This window comes from Ictidomys tridecemlineatus, chromosome 12 (assembly GCF_052094955.1).
Source record: "Ictidomys tridecemlineatus isolate mIctTri1 chromosome 12, mIctTri1.hap1, whole genome shotgun sequence".
Classification (NCBI taxonomy): domain Eukaryota; kingdom Metazoa; phylum Chordata; class Mammalia; order Rodentia; family Sciuridae; genus Ictidomys; species Ictidomys tridecemlineatus.
In genome coordinates this window covers 36,262,903-36,285,796 of record NC_135488.1, presented here as the reverse complement: position 1 = coordinate 36,285,796, position 22,894 = coordinate 36,262,903, and the positions used below count along the sequence as shown (strand labels likewise).

General features: G+C 53.4%; 2 protein-coding genes across 5 annotated transcripts; one reads left to right on the top strand and one right to left on the bottom strand.

Moving 5' to 3' along the window:
- The first annotated feature begins 1,048 nt into the window (after window positions 1-1,048).
- Gpat2 (glycerol-3-phosphate acyltransferase 2, mitochondrial) lies at window positions 1,049-13,776 on the top strand. 3 transcript variants are annotated; one of them, XM_078028471.1, is made up of 22 exons: window positions 1,049-1,126; window positions 3,791-3,906; window positions 4,041-4,154; window positions 5,033-5,106; window positions 5,515-5,619; window positions 5,831-5,959; window positions 8,137-8,236; window positions 8,596-8,729; window positions 9,035-9,134; window positions 9,234-9,446; window positions 9,823-9,945; window positions 10,093-10,175; window positions 10,486-10,604; window positions 11,202-11,272; window positions 11,336-11,594; window positions 11,677-11,825; window positions 11,985-12,062; window positions 12,358-12,479; window positions 12,571-12,691; window positions 12,772-12,837; window positions 13,085-13,140; window positions 13,509-13,776. In XM_078028471.1, exons 2-22 carry the CDS (start codon window positions 3,844-3,846, stop codon window positions 13,747-13,749), a joined length of 2,520 nt encoding a protein of 839 aa, XP_077884597.1. In that variant the 5' UTR covers window positions 1,049-1,126; window positions 3,791-3,843; the 3' UTR covers window positions 13,750-13,776. The 3 variants fall into 3 exon arrangements, with proteins under 3 accessions (XP_077884597.1, XP_005339631.2, XP_077884598.1); XM_005339574.4 differs by having other exon boundaries at window positions 12,358-12,489; XM_078028472.1 differs by lacking the exon at window positions 1,049-1,126 and adding an exon at window positions 1,142-1,250.
- Window positions 13,777-13,882: 106 nt separating this feature from the next.
- LOC101958538 (fumarylacetoacetate hydrolase domain-containing protein 2) lies at window positions 13,883-21,608 on the bottom strand. 2 transcript variants are annotated; one of them, XM_005339573.5, is made up of 8 exons: window positions 21,380-21,599; window positions 18,950-19,197; window positions 17,790-18,006; window positions 16,057-16,116; window positions 15,637-15,799; window positions 14,372-14,480; window positions 14,196-14,283; window positions 13,883-14,066 (listed from the first exon to the last, which is right to left on the bottom strand). In XM_005339573.5, exons 2-8 carry the CDS (start codon window positions 19,189-19,191, stop codon window positions 14,004-14,006), a joined length of 942 nt encoding a protein of 313 aa, XP_005339630.2. In that variant the 5' UTR covers window positions 19,192-19,197; window positions 21,380-21,599; the 3' UTR covers window positions 13,883-14,003. The 2 variants fall into 2 exon arrangements, with proteins under 2 accessions (XP_005339630.2, XP_040126666.2); XM_040270732.2 differs by lacking the exon at window positions 15,637-15,799 and having other exon boundaries at window positions 15,966-16,116; window positions 21,380-21,608.
- Between the last annotated feature and the right edge of the window lie 1,286 nt (window positions 21,609-22,894).

Below are 22,894 nucleotides of genomic sequence, written 5' to 3'. Positions count from 1 at the left end.
GGAAGGCTGGGCAGTCCCTTCAGCAGTGGTGGGATGGGTGCTGGTTCCTGTATCTGGGGCCTGGCCAGACTCCCACGTGTCTTGGTTCCTGTAGGGGCACAATGTTCTGAAACTGTGCAATCTTCTAGCAAGTCCAGTGGGCTGTCGGGGAAGGGCCGGCGGTGCAGGAAGAAAGCATAGTCGTCCCCTCCTTATTCTATATTGCATGCCTACCACTTGCTGCTCTCCGGGTGACTTCTGGGAACAGTCAACAGATCAGTGAGCCCATCAGGTCTTCATTCACACGGGGCTCAGGGCTGACACAGAATGCGGTGTTAACTAAGCAACCTTCTGTGGTTGCAGAAGGTCCCTGAGTGTGGTCTGGAGTTCCGATTAACAGAGGAGAAGATGTGGCAGGCCTGACTTGTTGGCCTCTCTCTTGTTTTTTGGCGGGAGTTGAATCCAGGGTGCCTAACCAAGGAGCTACTTCGCAACTCTTTATTTTCTGTGGGATTTGCGATTCCACCTGGGCCTCCAGCATGCCAGGTACTTTCTGTGCTCTCCACGGAGCTCCATCCGCAGCCCTTTCCTTTTGTACTTGGAGACAGGATCTCTGTAAGTTGCCAGGGCTGGTCCTGAACCTGCAGTCCTGCCCAGCCTCCTGAGCCGGGGGGTCACAGTGCCCACCGTGCCCGGCGCTCTCCTCTGTGTCCCCAGCTTCGGATCGCTAGAGCCTGAGCTCCAGCTTGGTGGGGGGTACAACCCGAGAACCTCTTTCCTCAAGGGTGGACTCTGCCCACCCCTGAGTCCTTGTCCAATCTTTGGGTGCCTCGGGTCTCGCGTACATCTCGGGGGTCCGTAGGGGCTGGTACGGCCTGTCTGGGAGGGCAACCAGGGCCAGGCACCGCAGCCGCACTGGGGCCCGACTGCCGCCAGCGTCTGCAGGCCCCGCCCAGAGCGTCGGCACGTGGCTGCGCCCAGTGCAGCGCGTGGGGGGGAGGGGATCCACGGGTGAGGCGGGGCTTCAGGCCCGGCGCGCGTCCCAATTGGCTCCCAGGACTGCCTATAAGACTGCACGTCGTCGCGTCGTCGCCTTCTGCGGCCTTGCCGCATTGCTGCTTTGGCGGGAGTTGGTGGAGGGTGTGAGGTGAGGGTAGGGGGGCTGTTTCCGGGCTGGGCCACTCAGATCTGGCTCTAGGCCGGGAATTGGGCCTGGCAGCAGCGGGGCGGAGGACGGAGTGGGGCGGAGGACTGAGTGGAGCGCAGGCCAGGTGGGGCCTGAGGCGCAGAGGGGCCCCTCAGGGTAATTGTGGCAGCGGGTGGCGCGGAGCGCTGGTTTCTCCCTCCTCGGCCTGTGGCACCCCAGGACGACCGGGTGTCCTTGGGGCAGCTCAGGGAGCGTCGCCGTGGGTCTGCGAGACCAGGCTCTGTTGGAGCCTTGCCTCGCGAAATCAGCTCTCGGGGTACTTGGAAGGGCGCGAACGTCCTGGACTCTGCTTTGATCCCGGCCTGCGTTCTCAGATGTGCGCATTGTACATGTGGTGGCTGGCGAGTGGGCTTGGGCTGCTGAGCGGAAGAGACAGTGGCCTCTGGGCTGCCTCCAGCCGAAGCCCAGTGGGGTACATGCTCAGAGATGTCTAATTGAACATTATTTTTACAGCAGCAGCGGCTGGAAACCCTGATTTTTATATAACAAGCTCTCTTGTTTCAAACGTTGGCCCTAATTCATAATGGTTTAGAGCATTATGTAGCTAGAGGAAATAGATATGAGAGAACTGCATTTGCCCCTTGGGATGCAGCTTGCAACCTCTGCTGTAGGTGTCCTGGGGAGGGGGCATAGGGCAGGAGCTGCAGAAGGCTCCAATTTCTTTCTTTTTTTTTTTTTTGTACTAGGAATTGAACCCACAGGCTTTTAACCACTGAATCATGTCCTCAGCTTTTTAAAATTTAAGTTTTGAGACAGGGTCTTGTTAAATTGCTGAGGCTGGCTTTGAACTTGCGATCCTCCTGCCTCAGCCACCCCAGCCTCTGGAATTACAGGTGTTTTTCCCCATGCCAGATCCAATTTTTTTTTCCTTAATCTTATTTTGTGTCAGAGCCTAGCTAGATAGGCTCAGGCTGACCTCAAACTTTGGTTCTTCTTGCTTCAGCATCTTGAGTATCTGGGATTATAGGGGTGGGCTCCTGTGCCCAACCCATAGTTCCCATTTTGAGACCTTGGGTCCTAGAAAGATATATCCCAGAATTGCCCTGGATTGTGTGAGCTGACTTAATTGGCAGATGGAAGTTACCCCTTGCCCTTGTCTTTTACACCGCCCTTTTAGGATTAGCACAGGTGTAGTGTGGTTAGATTTTGAGAATGGGAATAGTTTGAGGCTCGGGGGATGTAGGTATCCTCCTTGCAAGGAGTCAGGAATTCCCAAAGTGCAGCTTTGGCTTGGAGTCTCACTGTGCCAGCTGTCTGTAAATGGGGCTGTGAGTACAGTTATGAAATGGAGTGCATTTGAGATAGGTCCCCCAGAACCTGTGCACTGTGGGAAGCATGACCCTGTTGCTTGGCTTTGTTTCTCTAAATTGTATAACTGGTCAGAGAAGGGGAGAGCTTGAAGAATCCCTGGAGAGGAAGGCACGGTCATCGAGCTCCTCCTTCCTGTAGAGTGATGGTGGCCGCACCGATGAAATAGTTTCAGCCCTTGCCTCAGGACACTTGGAGATGATGAGAAGTGAAACCTGAACCTTGGAAGAGGGCTTGACATGGCTCTTTGACCAGCAAGCTTGGACTGGGCAACTCAAGGAGGAAAGGGAGATCTAGAGTGTTTCCAAGGCATCATGAACTTAAGCCATGGGAAGAATTCTTTGGGTGGCAGGAAGGGGAGGGCACTCCCACACTGGCATGTTCATAGTATTTTAGGGTGAGAAGTATAGATAATTAGGGGCATAGTGAGAGATCAGGATAGAGGGATTTTTTTTTTTAGTTGTAGATGGACATGATGCCTTTATTTTATTTGTTTTTATCTTTTTTATGTGGTGCCAGGGACTTAACACAGAGCTTGATGCATACCAGGCAAGCGCTCTACCCCTGAGCCACAACCCTGGTCCCAAGGGTAGAGGGAATTTTAGGGTCCAGTTTTTGAGCCAGGGGGGTTTCAGTGCTATATTATGCAACGTAGACATTTGCTAGTATGAGGGGTCTGTTGTCTACCATTTGATGTCTTCTGTGCCATATGAGACAGGTTTGATTGTGGAAATATCTGTTTCCTACCCAGCTGGATGAGTTTTCCTTGTGAATGGGTCTGTGCACCATTTCTTTGTTAAAAGTCCACTGCTGTCCGTCATCTAGTAGCCAGTCACATTCCTGTAATGATTGAGTAGATAAAGAGCCGTCTTCTGGCAGAGAGGGGAAGAGCAGGAAAGCAGGACCTGGTGCCCTTGTGGCGATGATTATGTTCCTATTGGCAGTCCCATGCCCTGTCCTGCCAATCCAGTCCTGCACTTTCCCTCTGCACAGTAGCAGTCTCCGTCTCCAGTACAGGCCTGGTCAGTTATAGGTGATGGCAGGGTAGGTGTTGATGGTAAGACAATCAATACCTCTCATATTGATCTGAGAGGGACCTGATCTGGACACTGGGAGATGTTTAAAGGACAGATGGGTCTTTGAACTGAGCGAACTCCTAGCTTCCAGTCTGGTTCCTCCTCACTGCTGCTCTCCTGGATGTTGTCTCTCTGTTCTGGGGTAGGACCTTGGAGTCACCCCAGGAGCTCCTGGGTTATGGCTCAGATTCCATATGGTTCTGTCTTCACCTTCCCATAGGTCAGGTTCCTGCGGGAAGAAAGGTGGCTGGTTCTCAGATCTTATAGACCCTCATGACCACCATGTTGAAATCCAGATCCCCAGTCCAGCAGAGGAGCAGCCATAATGGCCAGGAGGTAGTGTGGTCCCTCTCATTCTCATGATACGCTTTGCCCTCCTACTTCCCCTCCTGTGTCCCTAATTCCTAGTGCCTTCCTTCCTCTGCCAAGGATCTTAAGTCCTTTCACCTCTCCCTGTGGCCCTTTTCCAGACCAGCCTGTGGTCCTCAGGCTTTGGGATGAAGCTGGAGGCTGTCACCCCATTTCTAGGGAAGTATCGTCCTTTTGTGGGTCGCTGCTGCCAGACCTGCACCCCCAAGAGCTGGGTAAGTGTTGGTCAGGTTGGACCCCACCCTAGGAAGCTCAGGTTAGCTTGGTTCTGGGAGCTGTGGTCCTGGGAAGCTGCTTTCTTTATGCCTTTCCAAGATTGGCCCTTCTCTGCTCCACACCTCTGCTTTTGTCTTTCAGGGAATGGAGGCACTGGTATTGGGTGTGTTGTTGGGCTATGGTTGGTTCCCAGGCCAGAGGGGCCAAAGGGAGTACAGGGTGTGCCTAGAGGGCTGGTTTCTAGCCACATCTGCATGAGTACTGTGGGGACACCGTTAACTCAGACTTCCCCAGGCTCAGGCACATGGTTGAAGCCCTCTTGTGCACCCATGCTATGTGCTGGTGCTGAGGGGCCTGCAATTCCAACAAAGATCCAGGGCACATGTCCCTCTGATGTTGATGAGAGAACTTGTCCCTGACCTTTTTGGGGGTGTGGGCACTGGGGATTGACCCCAGGGGCACTTGTCCACTGAGTCACATCCCCAGCCTTATTTGTATTTTATCTAGAGACAGGGTCTCACTGAGTTGCTTAGCGCCTTGCTGTTGCTGAGGCTGGCTCTGAACTCATGATCCTCCTGCCTCAGCCTCCCAAGCTGCAGGCATTACAGGTGTGCAGCAGTGCACCCGGCTCTCCCAGACTTTTGATATGCTGCTCTCTAGGACAGCAATTCCATATAGGATACAGCGCTTCTGTTTTGAGCATAGAACCCTTCTTCCTGAGCCAGCATCTGGATCTGGGTCAAATGTCTTCTGGAAGATGCTGTGCTGTAATTCTTTCTCCTGGTAGAATTGAAGGGCCACTTAAAGGGGCTGGGCAGGAACTCCTTGGCCCATGAAAAGGCCCTCCAGTACATGCTGTCCCTGCCCCCTTGGGCAGGAGTCCCTCTTCCACAGAAGCATAATGGATTTGGGCTTCTGCAACGTGATCCTAGTGAAGGAGGAGAACACCAGGTCAGAGCTGGGGGTGGCCAGGGTTCTTTTGGTGGAGGGTTGCTGGGTCCTGCTTTGTTATAAAGTGCCATTTTGTTGCTGTGATGGAAAAAGAATGGTCCCTGTCCAGCGCCTCACACCCATAGTGGGGAGAGGCAGGTGAGCACTCTCGCAGCTCCTCTTGTGAGCATGTATGGATTGCCCACTGGGCATCAGGCTTTGAACTTGTGTCCCTCTTGGTGGGGAGAGGGCTGGGACTAAGGTACAGAGAGGTGGTCTGTTCTCCCTGCTTTGCGATAAGCCATGCTCAGTGTCTTGGGAACAAGGGACTGGCTTGGTATGATGGCTTCCTGAGGCAGAGCCCCTTGTGGGCCCTGTGGGTGGCCCTCTCTGAATCACTGTCTCCCTTGCTCTGGGGTCTGTGCCCAGGTTTCGAGGCTGGCTGGTTCGCAGGCTCTGCTATTTCCTGTGGTCCCTAGAGCAGCACATCCCCCCCTGCCAGGATGCCTCACAGAAGATCATGGAAAGCAGTGGGTGAGGAGGCAGGGTGGGGTGGCCTGGCACTTCTGGATCCGTAAAGGGGAGGCTGAGAGGGCTGGTTGAGAGGACTGGCTGGGGCAAGGCTTCTCGAGTGCTGTCTTTGCCTGGGCCTCTTCTCAAGGAGGGAGAGTGAAGCCTGCAGCCAAGTCCTGGGGAGGCAGTCTGCTGCCTGCCTCACCCTAGCACCATTGCCCTGCACCCACAGGGTACAGAACCTCCTCTCAGGGAGGGCACCAGGAGGGGCTGGGGAAGGCCAGACGCCAGACCTTGTGGAGAAGGAGGTTCAGCGCATCCTGGGCCATATCCAGGCTCCACCCCGCCCCTTCCTACTCAGGTAACTCTGAACTGAAGGGCACTGGTCCCTGGGCTGGGCCTTCTGCCCTTCTGGACAGTGGGCAAGAGCTGGATGATATTTTTCTGAGTGGGCTGCAGCCTGCTGTCACCAGGTGCCTCCCTGCCCCACCCTCATGCAGTGCAGTTCTGTGTGCCTGTTAGACGTAGGACACTGGGACTAGAGGGGTGAATAGAGACACAGCTGTAAGAAGGAAGGAGTGAGATGGAGGAACCAGTCCCCAGGTGTTTCCCCAGCACCATCCGACTGCTCAGGGCCAGAGGGAAGGTGGGCAGCAGGGCTGTGCCCAGAGACTCTTTCACAAAGTCATTATTATCATGATAGGGGTGGAATCTAAGCTGGGCCAAGAGGGAGGTGGCCAGAGTAAAGGTGGTCATGTCTAGGAACTGTCACAGTGCAGGGTTTGTCAAGGTCACTGGTGGTCTCTGCTTTCTGTTCTGGCTCAGTCACCACCACTCTGTTCACTGGAGGGGTGAACAGAGACAGCTGTAAAAAGGAAGGGGCTGAGACAGACTGCTCAGAGCAGGAGGAGCCTTGTATGGCAGGACAAAAGGGGAAAAGGAAGCTGACTATTAGGGTATAGAAGTGAAGTTGGGGGAGATAGTTTTGCTGAGGGAATAGCACTAGCAAGACCCTGACCAGGAAAGGGTTGTGTTGCTCAAGAAGCTGATGTGGTTAGAAGCCAGCAAATAAAGGGGGAGAGCAGCTAGAGATGACTTTAAAAGGCAGAAATAACCAGATCATTCAGGGCCATGGAAGTTCAGGTGGGATCTCTAAGTGCAGCAAAACCAGTTCAAAGGTATTAAGCAAGGAGTGGCAGCGTGATGAGGTTGGTTTCAAGTAGAGACCAGAAGAGCACTGGGAGAGCAGCTAGTCCAGGTGAGTTGTGATGGACAGTAGAGGTTGGAAAATGTGGATCAGGAGATCAAGGTGCTAATAATGGGACTCACTGATGGATTGGGTGGTGGGACTGTGGGCAGGGAAGGGGAAAAGGGAGAAATCATAGGGGAGCCACCTGTACCCTAGAACCTGGTGGTACATACAGAGTGGGATAGGCTTGGGGAGAAGGGAGTTGGCCCAGGAAGGATATTTTAGACTTAAAAAGTTCCAGCTCCTGACTGAGGATGCAGTTGCATAGATGGGTCTAGAGCTCAGAAGAAAGTCTGGGGCTAGGGACCCACGTGTGCAGAGCTTAACATACAATTGGTGTTTAAAGCCAGGGGATGAGTGAGTCCCTGAGGGAAAGGGCTTAGGGTTGTGTATGTCAGGCTTTGTTGTCTTAAGTGCTGAGTAAGCAGAGGCCTGTTGGTGACCTTGACAAGCCCTGCACTGTGACAGTTCCTAGACAAGACCATCTTTACTTTGGCCACCCCCTCTTGGCCCAGCTTAGATCCCCCCTCCCCCGTCATGATGATGATAACTTTGTGAAAGAATCTCTGGGCGCAGCCCTGCTGCCCGCCTTCCCTCTGCCCCTGAGCAGTTGGATGGTGCTGGGGAAACACCTGGTGACTGGTTCCTCCATCAGTACGCATCTACAGGTGCATTTGGCACTCTCAAGGGCTCCTACCAGGTTGTTCCTTCTCAGGAGATCAGCCACTGCCAATAGACATCCTTTGTCCTGCCTTGTAGAGAAAGAGAAGCCATTGGGCAGAGAGTTCTGCTTGTTCACCACACCTCCCTGCCACCTGCTGCTACACCTCTGTCCTCAGTTAAAGCTGGTTTCCCAGCAGCGTCTGCACAAACTGCTTCCCACCAGTTTGCCCTCGTGGTGATGCCCTTTCCTTTCCCCCACATTATTCCACCTTTCCGGTAGTCTTTAGAGACAGTCTGGGCTCTACCTGGAGAAAATCTGGGTCTTGGACTCCTTTGGGTGAATGGAGGCAGATGGCTGTGAATCTGACATGAGCCAGCTTCACTATGAGGACTTGTGAGAGTATTGGTGCCTCTGAGGGCCAGGTGTGGCACCTGGCACCCACTCCTTTGCATCTTTACCACTAAGCAGAATGCAGCATCTCTGGGCCTCACTTTCCTCTTCTGTAAAATGAGGACAGTGGTAGTGCCTGGATTGGAGGAGTTCTAGGCGGCCCTCTGAGGTGTTGTGGGTTGAGCCTTGTGTCAGGCGACCCCTGCTGCACCTCAGGCTGGGTGTCCCTTCCCAGGCTGTTCAGCTGGTTGCTGCTGCGGGTCCTGAACTGCCTCTTCCTGAACGTCCAGCTCCACAAGGGCCAGATGAAGATGGTCCATAAGGCTGCCCAGGCGGTAAGGCCCAGCCCACACTGGGGTGAGATGCAGGGGCAGGGGCGAGGCGGAGCCCTGAAGTCCAGACCAGCCCCATCATGTGGTGGGAAAAATCCACTGCTCTCCAGCGACCTTCCCTTGTAGTCTCACGGTCCTGCTCCCAGGGGGCCGCTCCTAACGTCTTTTCATCATGGTCTTAACAACCATGACATCAGTGCATTCATTACCTTAAAAGTTTTGGAAATGTACTCAGGGGAGGAGCTCTTCCGCTGATTCCTCTCCCACTGGGGATCCTTGAATTTGCAGGTGATGGGGTTTGGCTTCCTGTGAAGTCAGGGTGGGACTGGGTGGACATTTCCCTCTGGTTCTCCCTGGAGCAGGGGTCTCCGCTGGTCTTCCTCTCTACTCACAAGTCGATCCTGGATGGAATCTTGCTGCCTTTTGTGCTGCTCTCCCAGGGCCTGGGTGTGCTCCGTGTGGCTTGGGACTCCCGTGCCTGCTCTCCTGCTCTCAGGTAAGAGCCATGTGTCCCCAGTCACATATGGGAGAAGTTCCAGGCTGGGGAAGGGTATTTGTGAGGAGGCATATGCTGACAGCAGCTCCCCAAAGGCCCCCTTCCAGGACCCTTGCTCTCAGCCATATGGCAGTCCATCCTGTGGGTCACAGATGGAGGGTCAGCTATGGGCTTCAGGACCATGGCTGCCTCAGTACGTTCAGACAGGGCATAGGCTGGCTCTGGGTGAAACAGGCTCTCACTAGCCTCCAGCTTAGTCCCATCTCTGGAGCCCCTTCTATCATCAGCTCTTCTGTGCCCCACAGAGCCCTGCTGAGGAATCTTGGGGGGCTTTTCTTGCCCCCAGAGGCCAACCTCTCTCTAGACAGTTCCAAAGGGGTCCTTGCAAGGGCTGTGATCCATGCGGTAAGTGCCCCCATTGGTCATATGTAAGCCAGGCCAAGGGAATAGGGCTCTGTTTCTGCTCTTGCCCTGACACCTGCCTCCCCCTCCCTCCTTTCCCAGGCCATGGAGCAACTACTGGTCAGTGGGCAGCCCTTGCTCATCTTCCTGGAGGAGCCCCCTGGAGCTCCAGGGCCACGGCTGTCAGCCCTAGGCCAGGCCTGGCTAGGACTAGTGGTGCAGGCAGTCCACGTGGGTACTGTCCCAGATGCTATGCTAGTGCCAGTGGCCATTACCTACGACCTGGTTCCAGATATATCTTGTGACATGCATCAAGTGAGACCCTCCTGCCCTTTGGGATTCCAAGTGGACACCATCTCCAGACAGGCATAATGTTGTGTCCCATGGCTGAGTCCCCCTTAGGGCTGGGGTCCAAGTAGGGTGTGAGGTGTATCGTTCTGTAGCAGGTTTCACAGCTGTTATATCATTATCTCATTTCATTCCTGAAAAACCCTTTTAGGGTTGTTTCATGGATGAGAAAACGGGAGCGTGGAGAGGGCAAGGTCATGCCTGCATGAAGTTGGACTTGAGATAAAGTTACAGGCTGGGAGCAGAGGGCATCTCTGGAGAGCAGGATAGGGTAGGCAGCCCTGAGACCTGCCTGAGAGTAGTGTCCCCAGCAAGCCAGGTGCTCAGCCTTTCCTCCCCACAGGCCTCCAGCCCCCTGGGGCTGTGGAGGGGAGCTTTGGCTGTCCTGCAGAGACTGCGCAGCTCCTGGGGCTGCCTCCATAGGGTCTGTGTCCGGGTGCACCTTGCCCAGCCCTTCTCCCTGCAGGTATGTAGCTAACTGGGCAAGGATGAAAGTCTACTTCGTCCTCTGGCACCCTGGCCCTCAAAGCCACTGAGGGAGAGCCTCTCCTGCCTCAGTGGTCTGTGCAGGTTTGTGGCTAGAGCAGGTCACCTGAGAGTCTTGTCCTGGCAGGAGTACACCATCAATGCCAGGAGCTGTTGGAGTGGCCGGCAGACCCTGGAGCACCTGCTGCAGCCCGTCGTGCTGGGCCAGTGGTAGGACAGGGGTGTGTGGGTTTCAGGGCCCCACAGGCAACCGTCCAGCTTTTGAAGTGGAACCCTCTCACCTCACTCAAACAGGCATGTCAGCACCCCTGCCTCACATGCAGCATGGGGTCATGGATAATTCCAGATACTTGCCTATGGTCTGAGTGAGGAACATGGCCCACAGGCCTGGAAGGGGTGGGGGTTATAGGAGCCGTCGCCTGGGCTGCGCTGAGCGAACACCTTAGGTGAATGCTCTGGGCTTCCCAAACATGCCTGTTTTTAGATTTGGTCCCTTCATTCAGTTTGTGTGTCTGTCCAGCACTGCTGTCCCAGACACAGAGAAGGAACAAGAGTGGACCCCAACAACTGGACCCCTCCTGGCCTTCAAGGAAGAGGACCAGCTCCTTGTCAGGCGACTGAGCCGGCACATCCTGCATGGTGAGGGGAACTGGGTGCCGGCCTTTGGGGAAGGTCCTACACACAGTCCCTTCTCTCTGGGTTGACCAGTCATCAGGGACTCCTGTTTCAAATTCATGTCTGCACCTGACCCACTAACCCTTGGTGGCATACTTGAGACACGTGAAGAAGAATGGACCCTGCCCCTGCCCAAAGTGCAGGGTAGCTGGGCAGTAGCTGAGTGCACACAGGCTGCCACCTGCACTAAGCATGTGCAGCACAAAGGCACATGGCCACTACATCAAGTCCTACCAGCCTGCCTTGGACTCATAGTGTCCCCTTACCTTATAGCCTTTAGCTACAAATGGTAAGGACAGCTGGATGGAGTGGTGCATGTAAGGGGCTTACCAGTGCCTACAGAGTTACACACTTGCAGAGGTCCCTTGTTACCCCCACCCCCACCAGGCCTTACAGACCCAGGCAGGCCCCGAGCCCAAGGCCTGGCTTTGCATATGTGTGACCACGGCCAGTTCTCCAGTCCTGTTCCCCTGCTGGGGTGGAGCTGTGTTGTGTGGCTGGGAAGACTTGCCAGGTGACGGGGAGATCAGGCCCCTGACCAGCACCTGCCTCTGTCCCCAGCCAGTGTAGCCAGCTCGGCAGTGATGAGCACAGCCATCATGGCGACGCTGCTGCTGTTCAAGCACCAGAAGGTAGGAGCTGGGTGGTGAGGCCTGGTGGCCAGCTCTCCTGCTCAGCTCTGTTGTGTTCCATAGGGTGTGGTCCTGTCACAACTCCTGGGGGAGTTCTCCTGGCTGACAGAGGAGACGCTGCTGCGTGGCTTTGACGTGGGCTTCTCAGGGCAGCTGCGGTGCTTGGTGCAACACACGCTGAGCCTGCTTCGGGCACACGTGATCCTGCTGCGCATCCACCGCGGGGACTTGGTGGTGGTGCCACGGCCTGGCCCAGGCCTCACGCACCTGGCTCGCCTGAGTGCAGAGCTGCTGCCTGCCTTTCTGAGCGAGGCTGTGGGTGGTGAGTCCCGAGGGTGCGAGTGGGTAGGGTGTGAGTGCAGGGAGAGGGGACCTGCCCATTCACTCTCCCCTGCTTCCACCAGCCTGTGCTGTGCGTGGGCTGCTGGCAGGCAGAGTGCCACCTGAGGGGCCCTGGGAACTTCAGGGCATAGAGCTACTAAGCCAGAGCGAACTCCACCGCCAGATCCTGCTGCTGCTGCACCTGTTGCCGCAGGACCTGTTGCTGCTACAGGTCAGACCCGCCCACAGGGTCCTGGGCCCCTCCTGGTTTGTTGGAGGTGGCCCAGCCCTATCCTGCACCCTCCTGTGGTAGTAGTAGTTGTGGCCTTGCCCTACCTCTGGCTAGGCCCCTGGCTTTCCTGGGTTCACACAGGTGTCCGTCTCTCCTCAGCCCTGCCAGTCTTCCTACTGTTACTGTCAGGAAGTGCTGGACCGGCTCATTCAGTGTGGGCTCCTGGTTGCTGAGGAGGTAGGTGTGGCAGCTGGAGGCAGAGTCCCTGTGTGAGGCCTAGCTTGCTCCTGCCTCTCCAAGTACCAGTTGCCCCAGACTCCTCTGTGCTATGTGCTGTGGGAATGGGTTGCCCAATGGCCCAGAGCACAAGGGAGCCTGACTCCACTGCAGCTGCCCCGGGCCCACGAGTGTCATGACAGAACATGTGTGTACTGTTGGGGTCCCCTTCACACCTCCTGCCTTGGCCTGTGAGTGCTTTGGGGCTCCCTCCCTGGCTAGCCTGTCGGGGACTAATGGCTCTCATGGCTTCCAGACCCCAGGCTCTCGGCCAGCCTGTGACACAGGGCGTCAGCGTTTGAGTGCAAAGCTGTTGTGGAAACCGAGTGGGGACTTTACTGACAGTGACAGTGATGACTTTGAGGAGGCAGAGGGCCGGTACTTCAGGGTGTGTTGGGAGAAGTCACTCCAGGAGGGAGGCAGCAGGGGGCACGGGGAGCTCCCCTCACCCTGGGCTCTTCCCCTTCAGCTCAGCCAGCAGTCACGCTGCCCCGACTTCTTCCTTTTCCTCTGCCGCCTGCTCAGTCCACTGCTCAAGGCCTTTGCACAGGCTGCCGTCTTCCTCCGCCAGGGACAGCTGCCAGATACTGGTAAGGCTCCCCCTGTGCTTGCCATGCTCAGGGCAGGTTTCTGCCCATGCAGGACTTGGATCTAGGTCTTCCTTCTGCAGAGGCAGGCTATACAGAGCAGTTGTTCCAGTTCTTTCAGGTCACGGCCCAGGAAGAGGGAATCTTTGGTGAGTCCAAGCAGCATGTGCAGGTTCCTCTAGTGGGGTGGATTAGCTGGTGGCTGCTGCCCCCTGCTGGCAGTGGCAGCCCAACTCCAAGAACTGACTACACAGAGGGCCTTAGCTCCTGTTGTTTGGAGGGCCCCTCAGTCCAATCGAAGCCCTATCCCTGGGCTATTCCCTCTTTAAACTTAAACAAGAGGAGGAAAGCTGTGTCCTGTGGCTCCCCCTAAGCCTTCACTTCTCCTCTCTCTAGAGTATGTGGACCCAAACCTCGCCATCAGTGCTGTCTGGACCTTCAGAGACCTGGGGGTGAGAGGGCCAGTGTCACCATCCTCCTGCTTTCAACCTCTGATAGAACTGCTCAAGGAAACCTGCTGTGTCCCCCACCTGCCTGGGCTGGCCCTGATGACACCGTAGACACTGGGATTTACCTAGGAATAGACATGATGAAGGATGAGGCAGTTTTCTTATCCAGCTTGGTATCCTAAACCACTGGCTTCCCCTACTCCCAGGTGGGGTGCTGAGGGCAGTTGGAGAGACAGAGGCAGTGTTTACACCCAGACAGAGGCCTGAGGGGCCAGAGGTCTCACTGCAGATTTCTGAGGACCAGGTGTGGCTGTTGGCTCTGTGAGCACAGTCCTGTGTGGGAGTACTCACAGTCCCATCTCATGGCCTAGGTGCTGCAGCAGACGCCCAGCCCTGCAGGCCCCCAGCTTCACCTGTCCCCTACATTTGCCAGCCGGGACAATCAGGACAAGTTGGAGCAATTCATCCGACAATTCATCTGCAGTTAGAGCCATAAGGCAGAGCCTGATCTCAAAGTGCCTCAACCCAGCTGTGTCCTCGAGACAGACCCCTGGCTGGACTAAGAAAAACTGTGGTTTGACAGTGTCTTGGCTTCTCTATTATTTGGTGTAATAAACAAGGGGAATGGACGAGTCCTCATTCCTTTGGTTATTGTGTTTTTATGTCCTTCTTCTCCAGTTCTATGAAAATTCCCATCTTGCCCTCATAAAAGCCCGAAAAGACGACAAAACAACAGAAGCTAAGCTAAGCTTCAACTTGAATTTATTGTGGAGCTCCACCTTCCTTCCTCCTACCTAGAGGAGCAGCATTGGGCCAAGTGGCACAGCAGAGGCTCCACCTTAGCTGGAGCTCGAGGGAGGAAGCTGTCACACCACCTTGTTGATGATGCTGCCAAGTTCTTCAATCTCACACTGGACTTCGTCACCCTTCTGCAACAGCAGGCCACCAGGGTTTCAGCTCTGGCACACACACCTACACAGCCTGCAGTCCTCAAGTCTGTGCCAACCCTGTGCAGCCTTCTCAGTCCTTGCCCCCTTTCTTCCTTTTAGCTAACTCACCTTGAGAAAGACAGGTGGCTTCCTGAACACACCAACACCTGGGGGGGTCCCGGTAAGGATGACGTCCCCTGGGTAAAGAGTGACAAACCTAGGGCAAAAGCAAAAGGGCCAGGTGAGGAGCATTGGAGGGCTCAACTAAGCTTCCAAGTGTGTGGATGGGAGGCCCACCCACTTACCGGGAAACCCAGGCTATCAGCTCCTCTGTCTTGAACACCATCTGGCTGGTGTTGCTGCTCTGGACCACCTCCCCGTTCACGCGGCAGCAGATCTTTAAGTTGTGGGGATCTGAAATGAAAACACCGTGAGGTCACTTGCTCCCACATTCAAAAAGATTTAACTGTACAGAGGCTTCAACCTGCCAGGTGAAGGGCCCTATGTGCCTAGCTTGGACTGTACCCTGAGACTTCCTGTGCAGAAATGGCTCCCTGCATCCCCATCACTCCAGGCACCAAGCAGGAGGCACTTGGGTGAGTGAAGGGGTGGGGGAGAAGAGCAGCTGGGTTTTCTTTTTCTTTTTGCCTTAAATGGACATCTGTCCACAGCAGAGCCTGACAACTGTAGCTATAAAAATGACTCGGCATCTACAGAACAGCAGGGTGATGGCTTGAGCAGGGACAGTAAAGCCCTGTGTTGCTGTCACCTGATGCTGGCTGGCAGTGGCCTACTCCACCTGATTAGCACACACCTGTATTTTTCTTGGTGGCTCTGTGTGCTGCATCCCCTCCACCCTCCACAGGCAGAGCAGCTGGAACACAATTGAGCTTTACTGGGGATCCTGCACTAGTGCTGGCAGGCTCTGCTGCCCTGGGAGTGGCTCACACACGTGGCCATGCCACCTGCTGGTGCTGCTCTGTGTACACAGTGGCTGGCTGAGGTCCAGTTGGTGCTCCTACCTCTCCTTCTCTATTGTGAAAGTGAACAGGATTTTTTTGGTACCACGACTGAACCCAAGGTTGCCTAACCACTGAGCCACATCCCCAGACCTTTTTTTGATTTTGAGACAGGGTCTCACAGAGTCCTTAGAGCCTTGCTAAGTTGCTAAGTTTGGTCTTAAACTTCCAATCCTTGTGCCTTGGCCTCCTGAGTCATTGGAATTACAGATGTGCACCATCATGCCCAGCTGAATAGCCTTTACCACAGTGATTTTCCATGCGGAAGGGCCAGCTTTGCTTCTAGTCCAGACAGGGGCAGCTGGAGGAAGCCTGGCCCACTATTGCTGCAGGGCTATTCTTTGTGATTCACTTTATGAATGTAGTTTTGCAAGCACTACAGTGAGCTCCCTCTGGGGACTCAGAAGGACGCCCATGGGGACCTCAGCTGAAACTGTGCACTTGCCCTCTGTAGCGGCCAGGGAAGTAGGCTCGCTTGTGGCTGCACCTGCACTCCTCCAAAGAGTGCTGCTTTCTCCTGATGCCAAGTACAAAGACCCACAGGGACCCACCTGCTATACTGTCCTTGGTAACCAAGGCAGGGCCCAAGGGGCAGAAGGTATCGAAGGTTTTTCCCAGCAGCCACTGCTTCCCATTGCGTCTCATTTGCCAGTCCCGAGCACTCACATCATGGGCCACAGTGAAGCCAGCCACGTGAGCCATGGCATCTGTGGCCTATGGAGGCAGGGGATTTGGCCAGATAGGAGGTTACATCATAGGTGACACCAACCCCCTAGAACAAAAAATCTCAAAACAGTCATCCCAAGTTAGGTGGTAGGTAAGGCAGTGTCAGCAAGCAAGTAGGTGCTGACCATGTCCCACTACTGGGGACAGCAGGCACCTTTGTTTTGGGGAGAGTGGTCAGTATTAGCAGGGACAGAAGCTGGGGCCTCTGCTCCAGTCGGGCCTGCGAGTCCCCTCTTCCACTTCACCTTGATATGTTTGCCTTTCTTTCCAATGACCACGGCCAGCTCCACCTCCCAGTCCACCTCCTGTAGAGTGGAAGAGAAGTAGTGAGGGGGATGGGAACCAGTATGATGGTTCTCTCTAGCTGCAGGGGCCCTGAGCCCCAGGCCCCAGGTCCCTAACAGTGGCCTTGGTTGCCAGTCCATATCTACAGTCCCCACAAACCAGAGCCAGGAAGTGCTGGGGAAGAACTGCCTTGTGGACCCACAGAGGCTCCAGCAGCGGAGGTAGCACTGAAGGCCATGGGCACAACTCCCCAGTGTAAAGGAAGAACAATGAGTGTCTGTAGGACTGAGCATAAAGTCGCTCTTGATGCCTGTAGCAGAGGATACCAAGTAACAATAGCTGACAATATATGACCCTAGCTTGTTCTAAACGCTATGATGTATTAACTCAATTTAATAAGAAAAAGGTCAGCATCTTGGGAAAAGTGCTTCAATAAGCACAAAAAGAAATACAGAGTTATAAAATAGGAACAAATGCTCCACATGGCCCAAATTAGCAAAATACAATTACAAAGTAGACAGGACTTAGCCTTCTGAATTGTCTGCTATTTCTCATGGTGATAACCAAAGCTGGTGTCAGTATGCACGACTCCCAGGGGCTGTTCTCCAACACTAGTCTCCACTAAAAAGGACCAGTTCCTTGAGAACGTGGTTAATTCCAGGTGCAGGAAGTACAGAGGGGCCTGGAATGACAGCCAGAAAGCAAGAAAAAAATGAGGGGCTTGGGAACCAACACAGTGGCCCTCTCTGCCCAGAGGAGGTTGTAAAACGAACATCTGAGCCAGGGAGTACAACCAACTGGACAGAACTCAAGAACAGGAAGTCACGGTGATGTTAAAGGCATGGAGGCAACTTTGCCTCTGCAGAGAAGAACACCAGCGAGTGAAGGCAGAAGGTGTCCAAGAATCATGTGCTACAATGAAGCAGGTAAGGACCCCAGGACTCCAGGAGGAGCCATTCGTCCCACACTGCCACCCACAGATCACTTAGGAACTACAACAAGGAAAACACATTTCACAGGGGAGACAGCTAGTGAATGTCAAGGAAACCAAGAGGTCACACTGTAGGACCACCTCATGTGAGCCTCCTGACAGGAAGTACAGAATTATAGAAAGTGCTTAATGAGGAAAACACAGAACTAGAATGTGGGATGTACCTTGACAAAACCTGACTGGATTCTTGGAAAAGTGTAAAGAGTTGGGCACAGTGGCATATACCTGTAATTCCAGCAACTCAGGAGGCTGAGGCAGGAGAATTGCAAGTTCAAGGCAGCCTGGGTAACTTAACAAGACCCTCTCTCAAAATAAAAATGATGGGGGATGTGGCACAGTGGTCAAGTGCCCCTGGGTTCAATTCCCAGTATACAACAACAACAACAACAAATCTAAAAGTTGGAAACAAGTCCAATAGTAGGTGACCAGTGAAGAAATTATGGCCCTGGTACAATAGAAAACGATGTGGTAACCTAAAATATGCCAAGGAGAATATTTAATAGTATTTATGAAAACGCCCTTGGTGGAGTCTTAAGTAGAACATGCATATATGTACAGTGTAAACACATTCAGGAGTAAAAGGACACTGGGGGGTAATACAGCCAAACACTAATAATGCATTATCAAGTAACAGAATTCCTGCAAGTTGAATGTACCCTTGTGACTGGCCCATTGACACAAAGGTGGTGGGGAGGCACAGACCTGGCTCTCTGGTGGGAGGACCACCGCATCGTAGGGCCCCACGATGGAGCTGGCAAACTTGCTGAAGATAATGGGTTCCTTGGGCACAGGCACGTTCTGTTCTTTGCAGTGGTCCACATAATTCATGCCCACACATACCACCTTGTCTGGCCGTGTGACTGGGGCTAGGAAGGTCACCTCTGACCGTGGGAGGATGGGCAACTGGGTTGTCAGGGCTCTGTAGAGACCAAGCAGGAAGAGGCTGGTTGGGAACAGGTTTGCAATCCTTGGCTGCCCCATGACTGGGGGCAACAGGGCGGATGGCTGCTTTTTAAAATATATTTCCTAGCTCTATCAACCATCAGAGTAGGTGTCCTTCGAGAATACTTCGAGCACTGTATTCATACAGTGTTTGTTTCCTTCTCCCATTAGGTAACTCATGTCCATTCTGGAGAATCCAAAAGGCACAAATGGGAATACGTGGCAAGGTCTCTTTGACCCCTTCCAGTCACATGATGTCCCTCCCTGGAGACACCCTCTATGTCCTGAGCAGTTCTTAAGAACAACTCACTGATGACCTTTCCTCTCATCCTTCTATACCCAAAATAGTGTACTGTATGCCCTTAAAAAAAAAAAAAAAATATATATATATATATATATATATATATATATATATATATATTTAAAAATTTTTTTGAAGATCCCTCCATCACAACAAATAGTTTTACTTGTCCCCTCTGCCCCTGCATATCACTGCACTTCAGAGATGCACACAACTCCCTAGTGAAGGGCAAGACACTGTTTCCACCCTGTGGAGAAAGCGACAGTATGGGAAAATGTTATCATCAACACCACATGCTGCCAAGTATTTCTGGTTTTGCCAATTTAGTAGGTGAAAACATCTTCAAGTGGTTTTAATTTTCGGGTCACCAATCCTTGAGCCAGATTTCACAGAGCTTCTGGCTTCAGAACGCCCCACTCCCCGACCCCAACTTGGGAAACAATAATCTCAAGAGAAAATCTTTTTGCAGTCCCCTTTCCTATAAGGAGCCAGGAGTCTAAAATGCTTCCCTTCCCTTGCTCCTGTAGGGAAAGGCCACCTGCTGATGTTCACCAGGTGGGGGAGTGTGGAGAGGGGGACTGGGGCAGTGGCTGTAGGGCGGTGCTGCTGGCTGACTCACCTTCTTGCCACTGACAAGGTGGCCTCTCCCTGCTCCAGGAACTGCAACATCGTCTTGGGGAGTGTGGGGTCAAATGCGTTGAGGTCAATGACCCCCCCATCATTCCCAGCCTCCAGGCCCAGGTGAGGCCCCTCCAGGTGGGGTGCCTGGAACTGCACCAGTCTCATGTCTCTGGAGGGCTGAAAGGGCTGCTTCCGAGCCTGCAGCAGAGCTGTGAGTAACCTCCTAACAGTGACCAGCATCAGAGCCTACAGAAGGAAAATAATCAAGAGACAGGATTTCAGAACCACCATCAGGATCCCCAGGCCCCATGGGAAGTGCTGTTTATGTTATTTCACCTGCTATATTTCATGCAATGAAAACATATTGGGGAGTGACTCCTTCATGGCAGGCTCTAGGCTTTCCCAGAGATCCTAGTGTTCCTTCAACCACTATTTTTTGAAAGTTTATGATGTGCCTGGCAATGCTTTGGGCACTGAGGCAACGATGTAGGTCCCACAAACTCAGCCCTGCCATCCCGCTTACTGGGAGACAGGTGAAAACTGAAAAAAAAAAACAAAAAAAAAAAAAAACAAGAATCAGCTATTGGGCCCAGTACTATGAAGATGATCACAGCCTTGACCTTTGTCCAGCTGCTATAGGAAGTGCTTTGAACTGAGTGGGACTGGGAATCTTGATAGCGGCAGCCCCACTGCCAACACTGGCCTCATGTGATTCCTTAAATACTAATTTGATTCTGTTGCCCTTCAACTTGAAATGCTTCTTAGTGCTCACATGTGCAAGCCCCTGACTTCTAGAGCAGCCCCCACCCTGCCTCTTCAGACAGCCATTATTTAGTTTCCACTGCTGGGGCTGCTACAGTCAGTGGGGCGTCTGACTTACAGCAGTGCTCTGTTGTCTCTGAAAGGCAGGGCTTTCCTGCTGAGTTCATGGAGCTGAGCTCTGTGCCTTCCATACAGAAGGCTCTCAGCGACTTCAAGGAACACATGACAGAAGCAAGGCCTTGACCTCACTTCTTGGGAGACATTGTTGACTGTCAACCTTGAAACAGATGACTGTGCCTTCCCTCAGATCATCTAGAAAATATCAACATGGTTCAGAAACCAGTTTGAATTCCATGCTCCACTTAAAGACAAATCCCATCCTCTAATTCTTTTTTTTTCCCTAGTGGGAAATTGAACCCAGGGCTTCCCACGTGGTAGGCAAGTGGTCTACCCAGAGCTACATTCCTAGCCCCTCCCATTCTCTTTATTTTGTTCTTAATCTAGGTAGGGTCTCTACCCTTACCACCATGTCCCTCTCCTGCATGGTGTCTTGCTTTTAAAAATAGTACTTGATGCTGAAAAATGTGCAGGTAGCTCTTTGAGCTCCAAACTCTTAGTCCTTACCCCCTGAAGTCAATCTATCCTGTCCAGTCAAAGACTCATTAGACTTAGGTTACCACTGTGCTGACCTCCAAGTTTAGCTAGAAAATCAGGGGCTTTGTGTCTCTTGCCCTGTTTTCTTATAGAAGCACCAACCATGCCACTGTCAAAAGGCTGTCCCAGTCAAAACGCATCCACTAAGAAAGTCTACACACTAAAATAATAGTAATGGCTTCCACTGAACACCAGATACTGTATCAAAAGTTCCACTTAAAATGTCTCATTTAATTCTCTTGACAACTGTATATGGTAGGCATTGTTAACCCCATTTTACAGAGGGCAAAGCTAGGGCTTAGAGAAGTTAAAGAATATGTCCAAGGTCCAAGTGTCACACATTTAAGAGATTGGAATCCATGACATTGGAATCGAGTGTTGTGCAAGCAAGATAATCTATGGACAACCCTTCCACTCCTCCCAGGGCAATGCCTCCAATAGGAGATCCTCCAGAGGCCCTGTTATCAGCCCTATTTGCCATTGGTCATGACTACTGGTGCCCAGGGGCCTGCTGCCTCACAGATAGGACTAATCATCTGCTTTTCTAGATAACCCCAGGTCTCCAGACTTTGCTCTTCCCACATGAGAGCCACATGCTGGTTCCTTTCACCCCTCCAACAATCACCTGGGACATGACGCCCGGTTGAACAAAAAGGGGGCATTGAGTCTTAATGAGGTAAAGTCACCTGCCAAGGTGACCCTGATGCTTCTGCAGTAACAGGCATGCCCCAGAGCCCGAGCTCAAGCCAAGTCTGCCAAAGAGTCCTTTAGCAAAGAGACTGCAACAGGAGTTGGAAACCGTTCAAGCTAGGCGGCCTGAGACGCGGGTTTGCAGGCGGACCCGGCCCCACCGTCTGCTCTCCTGGAATCGAAGTCGCTCCCTCACTTTGCTGGATCCCCAGCTCTAGGCGCTCACCAGGGTCGGCCCCGCCGCCAGTGGGCTCGGAAGCGGTGAGGACTAACCCGCCCTCCGCGGGAGACACCCTCCCGGTCTGCTGCAGACCGAACCTACCTGGCCGCGGCTGCCGGTCCGGCCCGGCGCCCTGCGCTGTGGGGTTAGAGCCCAACGGAGGTTCAAGGCAGAAGGAGCCAGCCAACTCGCCAGCCCCGCACTACATCTATAGCGGACCTCAGAAAGCAGGCGCGCTCCGCTGTCGTCACGGAGCGACGGGCAATAGAAGGCGCCCGTTTTTTTCCCGGAAGCTGAATCGCGCAGGGCGAGCGCAGTGTCGGAGCGCCGGTCTTCCCCGGAACGTACCTTCTGACCTCGGGGCATCGATGCGCGTAGGCCGGACTTTTTAAGGGACGCGCACTCTCAGGGCGACCCAGTGCTTTCCGGCCTGCTTCTTCCGGCCGCCTCGGTGGCCTCCTCCAGGCTGGCTCTGTGGCCGCCCAGCCGCCATCGTTCCAATAGATGGGCAGAATGGTGGAGGAGGCCTAGTCCTAGCGCGGCGAGGGACGGATATTTTTGTCTTCTGATTGACATACTAGAAAGGGAGGGATGGTTGTTATCTGTTTTACTCGTGGGGAACCTGAAGCCGGAAGTGTTTTGCCCGAGGCCCGAGTGGGAATGAGGAGCAGAGCGGGGACTTCCAGACCCCGAGGCCAGCCATTCCCACCCATGTGCCCTGTGCGGGGCGCAGGGCGAGGCAGTGGGAGACCGAGGCTTTAGCCTTCAGCGCAGAGAACATTGCAGTGGAGAAGCGGTTTCATGAGACCGGGCGAGAGGCTCCAAAGTTAATCAAAGACCAAGTGGATCTCAAGGGCTGGACTTGTCCCGTGAAAAAGCCTGAATCTTATCTGAGTGCATAGGCCGCCATTGGAAGCTTCTAACCAGGGTGCAATGTCCAAACTTCCGGAAATCTGACCCAGGTCATTCTTCCCAGAGTGGTGTGGATGCGAGCCATTGGGATTTGGTTTTGAGTGTTCAGGGATGGTTAGGAGGAAGAACTCGCAGCCCTGGGTGACTTTCCTGTCCTTCCCAGCCTTTGACCATCCAGCCAGACCACTAGCAACTACACGCGAATTGAGGTTGAACCATATCTAGGGCCACCTCTCTCTGTAGACAGACAAATATAGTGCTCAAAGTTTATCTGGGAGGACTATTCACTACTGACCCTTGGAGTTGTCCTTGAGAGCGGCCATCATACTGCCATAGATAACTTTTTGGGTGTTATAAAGTATATTGTGCAGACAGTCATGCTTGAGTTTTCTCTTCTTCAGTACTGACCCTAAAAACATACCTGGAAGCCACAGGTGTGGGTTGAGGGAGAGGAGTGAACACTACTGGCTTAGGTGTTAAAGGAATCTGAGACACCTGCTCTTGCAGCTTTACTGTACCTCCCACCCCTAACCAGAGCTCTTTTTCTTATCTCCCATTTCCACTTGATGATAAATTGCTGCTGCCCATGTCCATCTTTATGACAAGGTGGGTCTGACAACATTCAGGTTATTCTGGGAAGCTCAGTCAGATGATCATCAGATATTTTATGGTTTGATGTTCAGACTCTAGCAAAGCCAAATAGCA